This window comes from Sphaerodactylus townsendi, linkage group LG09 (genome assembly GCF_021028975.2).
Source record: "Sphaerodactylus townsendi isolate TG3544 linkage group LG09, MPM_Stown_v2.3, whole genome shotgun sequence".
In the NCBI taxonomy this organism is placed as follows: Eukaryota; Metazoa; Chordata; class Lepidosauria; order Squamata; family Sphaerodactylidae; genus Sphaerodactylus; species Sphaerodactylus townsendi.
Window position 1 is genome coordinate 52,636,701 of NC_059433.1, and position 5,705 is coordinate 52,642,405.

Sequence of the window (5,705 nt, forward strand, 5' to 3'; positions counted from 1 at the left end):
GCATCCTAAGAAGAGTTCTACCCCTCTAACTCCTTTGAAGTCAATTGGTTTAGAAGGGTGTAACTCTCCTTAAGATAGCACTGCCAGGTTTCAATCTTATTCATATTTATCTAGAACAAAACTCATTGAATAAAGCAGGACTTACTTCTGAGTGAAATTGCATAGGATTGGGCTGCAGAACCCACAGAAATCATGAAAACTTCAGTCTACACAAAAGTCTCCCACATAAAGTTTCTGCATTAATATTCATACCATCCATGTGTGCTGTGAAGCACTGACATGACTCTAGATCAGAACACACATCCACATTGTAATACATGATGAATTACACAGTTATTACTCCAAAATGTTTATTGTACAAAAATTATTTCTAGAAAATAATAGAAGACATTTTGCTTCATACTTTCTTCAAGGTGCCTATAGGCATTGCTATAGGTAATAGTTCATTTTAATTCAGGACACATTCAATCATATAAAAATAAAACTATTTACATTATGTCCACATAAAAGAAAAGCTATCTATTTTTTAAAGGCACTTGGAGGGTATTGCTCAAGATATTGCATTTCCTTTGTGCATTTAGGAAAAAAAGCTTTTAAGAATTCCAATGTCAAACTCCCATCAACCCTCACTCTTGCACTTATTCCCGTTTTTTTAAAAAAACTTAACCACAAAACAACAGCAACAAAAACAATAAAAGAGGAAATACAAATCAAGCAGGCACCAGGAATGGCTGCAATGACAGTTTTACAAAGGCACATATTGTTAAACATGGCAATTGGACGTACATTCTTTTCTTCCTCTATGAATGATGGAGTGTTTGAAGACATTTCAGGTCACTAGCCAACAGGCATGCAATTCTAGAACAACTGTCCCATTAGACACTGGCTGACTTGATTTGGAATACTTAGAAAGACACCTGTGGATATTTGGTATATGGCAAACATGTATAGCATTGGACTGCATTTTCCACAGCAAAATGTCTCCTGAGGTGGCTTCATTTGATGGGAATGTAATATTAGCAGTGCAGTGCTTTCTTAGCAAAAAACCCCAAGAGTTTTGTGTTCATTTGGCATTTGCTTCTTCCTGTGTTTAAGTTGTTTGAACTTCCTTCGTATCACAGTGCCGCACTTAAGCAACTGGCTTTGGATTTTTGCTATCTTCCGTGGGTAACTGGCAAACGGGAGATCAAATGCATCTAGGGTTGCCTCTTTTTCTTGCTGAAAAGCTGTGGAGCAATGGAATGCATGGAGTGAGGTAAACTCAGTGTGCTACACAGCAGCCAGATTCCTCGTGTTTGTGCAGAAGAGACATGCGGGAGAAAGTTTTGGAACAATTTTTGCACTGGTATTTCTTCACATCTGAATGGGTCTGCAGATGGGCTCTCAAATTTGAGCGGTCTGCAAATGCTCTGTTGCAATGAGGGCATGAAAAAGGCTTCTCTCCTGTAGAAATACACATAAGGGATTTAATCATTCAAAAGCTAAAAGAAACAACTACACTTACAGAGAGGGCAACTATTTGCACAGAAAAGGGGGGGGAAGCATCTTTGAGAAGCACCATTCAGTTCTAAACAGTCTTGACTTGCTACAAGTGCTGACTGTCATTTGTTATTTCATACTTGTCAGAATTTGTAGGAGTCATGGTATATTGAATGACAAGCTGCAATACTATCTGATTCAGCAGGTGCAGCCAAGGCCTGTAGGTGGGGCTCCACCCAGTATTCTCACTTGCTCCCTCTGTTCATTTACTGCATCCTGCAGTACACCTACTGCTGCCTCAGGCTGCAGTTTACACACCACTGACGTGAATGGCAGAACTTCCATCTGATGGAATGTTTCAGGCATTTACCCTGCTTTTTGGGAACAAGATGAGGACTAGAATCAGCAAAACTATTAGAACAGGATCCCCCCCCCTCCAATGCTTAACAATGCTTTAATCCATAGGTGTTAAACTCACAGCCCTCCAGATGTTATGGACTACTGTTCCCATCATCCCCTGCCAGCATGTAGTCCATAACATCTGGAGGGCTGCGAGTTTGACACCTATGCTTTAATCCATTGTCTACTCATAGACATCAGCTCTCCAGGGTCTTAAGCAGGGTCTTTAAACTGGAAATGCCAGGGACTGAACCCGAGACCTTCTGTATGCCAAGCAGATGCTCTATGGCTGAGCTACACTCCCTTTCCAAATATGTTCAATATCAAGTTGCAACTAATGCACAAGCTGTTGGCTTGCATTTAGATCCCCTATACACCTTAAACAAAAGTTAGTTCCACTGAATCCAGTGGAAGTGAAGCTAGATTCTATGCAACTGATTTCAATGGAGCTTGCTCCCAAGTAAGCACATCAGGATTTCAGCCTTCAGGTACTTAACACTAGATTTGAATCAGTGAACTCTTAAAGGCCAGTTTAACAATCTTGTTGCTCATATTGACAGTAATTTTTAATGAAGTTCACTGTGATAGTTCCTTACAAGCACACACCAGCTTGCAAGTTCAGCAATGACACCTCTACATTCAGCTGTGATTCTTGAACACAACAGCTGGTCTTCCTGGCTTCTAAGCAACTGAACTTACATCTATAATTAAGGACTTCACTCTAGGTTTACTTACTTCAGAGTAACTGCCATTATGCTAGAATGAACACAATGAACATATTTAAGACCAAACACTTTGTATTTAGGATTGACATGTTAGTTTTTATAGAGATGATGTTTGGGACTCAGTTCTAACTGAGCCTCCACATATTTCTGTGGAACTTGTATCAAAATAACAATTGTTTGATTCAGCATCTATTTGCCGCCTAAAATGGTTTGGTTCATGTGCTGCCCGGGCACAGATTACTATTACAGCAGATTACTGTGCAGATTACTATTGGGAGCTCTGTTTTTGCTTCTTCATTATTCCTTCCTTCTATTTGATTGCTTTCTATCACACTCCTGCATTCTTCCCAGCTGCATGTCAGACTATACAAGCTGCAAAACTAAGAAATTCCTAAGGCCAGCTGCATCATTTGTGACAGTTTGCTGAAGCAAACTTTTAACTTCAGTGCAACAACTTAAGCATTAGATACATTTTCAGGGGCCCTTACATACCCTTAACAAGAAAGGAAGTCTGGCAAACATCATAGAAGGCACAATGTAATAACAGTCTTAATGTCAGTAATTGAACAACATGAAATTTGCTTCAAGGCACAATGGAAAACTGAAAAGGAACTGAATTATTACTGAATGTTTCCCCTTACCAGTATGAGTTCTGATGTGTCCTTGGAGTAACCAGGGTCTGGAGAAGGCCTTGCCACAGATCTTGCAAACACAAGGTAGTGTGTGGGTCCTGATGTGCATCTTAAGAGCTCCCAGGCTCACATATTCCTTGTCACAGTATTTACAGCTGAAAGACTTCCTAGACTGGGCATCACAGTGCAACTGCTTATGTTTGGCCAGTCCAGAGAAGGTTGAATAGGTCTTGTTGCATAAACCACACTGGAATTTTTCGGCTTCAATTGCATGGGGGTCTGACAGTTTGGACTGGATTCTCTCTTCTTCATCACTAATGGGACTCTCTGAGCCGCTATGATCCTTGGATGAAGTGTCAGAATGAGGAGGTGGGCTGACTCTTCCCAATGACGAAGGATATCCAGAGAGAGGTGAGAGGTCACTGGGTAAGGGGGATGGCAGCAGCCCAGTTGTAGTCCATATAGTGATGGGATTGTAAGCGACCTCTGGTTGCGGAATTACAGGCATTGGGTAGCTCTCATAAAGGTATGGGGAAATTATCACTGGAGGAGGAAAAATGAGAATAAATGATAAGAGATTTGCTTTGCATAGGAGCAAGACACCTAGCACTGCCATAGACTGGCAATACTGAGAGTGTATTGCAATTAATGTATGAAATATACAGTAGAGTCAACAAGTGCCTTTAACACTGCATGCATGACTTTACAAGGGGCCCCATGAACTGAGCAGTTTGGTTAGTTTTCCTCTACGGATCCACACAGCCAAATGCATTCGACAATCAAAATCCACATAATCGTCCTACCATTTTCAAAAAGTGTGTGATTCAGAGAGAACGCTAAATTCCCTTCCAAACACTTACTTTCCACACTTAAGCACAGATCCAACGCTGGAAGTGTTTAATTTGGGCGTTACTGACAAATCGCTGAGGTGGAAAAAAAAAACCAGGAGGAAAATTTGCACCAATGTGCGAAAGCTAGCAAGCAAGCACGACTTTCAGAAGACTGGGAGCAAAAAGAGAGAGAGAAAGAGAGAGAGAACAAGGCGTTCATTAAGATCTCCGTTACCTGTGTGAGTATCCAGTTCGCTGTAATTTGGCTTTTTGGAAAAATTGAAATGCTTCTTGACCAAAAAGGATCGTGGCATTTTGAGCGCGGGGTGGCCTGCTCTTCCCTTCCCGGACAGAATAACGGTCCCGGACTGGCGAGCCGCAGAGAGCCTGGCTGCTAGCGCATTGGTCCTCTAGAGCATTGCCCGTCCCGCTAACCCCAGGCAGCCCAAATGATGTAGTGCAGCGGCTGCTTGGAAAGTGCTGTAAATACCCGCTGGTCAGGTGCACGAGGGGAGGGAGGGTCGGGGTTTCCTTTTCCTCCAATCAGTTCAGAAGGCGCTGAGGTTTTCAGACGGACTCAGCCTGTTTGGCCCAGAGAGCTGTGGCAAGGCGGCTCCAACCCCCTTTCGGAACTCAACACTTGGATCGAGTTGCAGCTCCTCCCACTGGGATCGCCCAGAAGAGCAGAGGAAGGATCTCTTGTCTGAGGGAATTACGCGCGAGTTCGGTGGAGCTTTGAGAAATTCCTGCCTGCTCGTTGGAGTAGGCGAGCGGGGAGGAAACCTGAAGATTGAAGTGAACTGCCTCCTCCCGCCGCCCCAGTAGCTGGAGGCGTCCGAGCAGTGGGGTGGATATTGATTTATTTGAAAGAAGCCTTATTCCCAGATGGCTTGATAAACGCGTTCTAAGGGAGGCGCTCTTCAGTGGGGGAAAAAGCGGGAGAGGGTCGCTGGTCGAGTGGGGCATGCTCTTTTTGGAATCGAAAAGAGAGCATTCAGCCTCTTTTGCTCTCTAAAACATGCACTTTTTGAAAATGGGAGGAAGACGATGTGGATTTTGATTGTTGAATGCAGTTGGCTGTGTGGATCCATGGACGAAAACTGACCACACTGCTCAGTTCATGGGGCCCCTTGTAAAGTCATGCATGCAGCATTAAAGGCACTTGTTGAGGTGTATATTTCATACATTAATTGCAATAGGCTTTCAGCATTTCCAGTCTATGGCAGTGCTAGCTGTCTTGCTCCTAGACTAGGCAAAGCAAATCTCTTATCATTCAGATGAGAAGCGTGCTGCGTTTAGAGTTCATCTTTGGAGGAGCGGGCTGTAAGGAAGGAACTACAGTTCCGATCCAAAGGACGGAAGTTGTGCTTAAGTTCCAGTGGAACCCGCGGGGTGTAAAGATGTGTTAACTGTCTTTCATTGGATCATTAGGGGATGACTCCTTGCCCCATCTGCTGGCACAACTCAGGCCCTTTCCCCACTGACCTTAAGCCCCACACTACTCTCCGCAAGTAGCGCGGGGTCCCACTGCACTCCCCACGTCAGGGGCGGCAACAGCGCAGCTGCCCCGACACTGCCGCTCTTGCACCCGCTCAGCGCGCGGCATCCCTGGTGCTGGCAACAACGGTGCCTTTGGATGA

General features: G+C 44.0%; 1 protein-coding gene across 1 annotated transcript; it reads right to left on the reverse strand.

The window, feature by feature from the left end:
* Positions 1-336: 336 nt before the first annotated feature.
* Positions 337-4,667, reverse strand: SNAI2 (snail family transcriptional repressor 2). Its single transcript, XM_048508622.1, has 3 exons — positions 4,301-4,667; positions 3,245-3,778; positions 337-1,443 (listed from the first exon to the last, which is right to left on the reverse strand). The coding sequence occupies exons 1-3, from the start codon at positions 4,377-4,379 to the stop codon at positions 1,262-1,264; spliced, it is 795 nt and encodes a 264-aa protein (XP_048364579.1). The 5' UTR covers positions 4,380-4,667; the 3' UTR covers positions 337-1,261.
* Between the last annotated feature and the right edge of the window lie 1,038 nt (positions 4,668-5,705).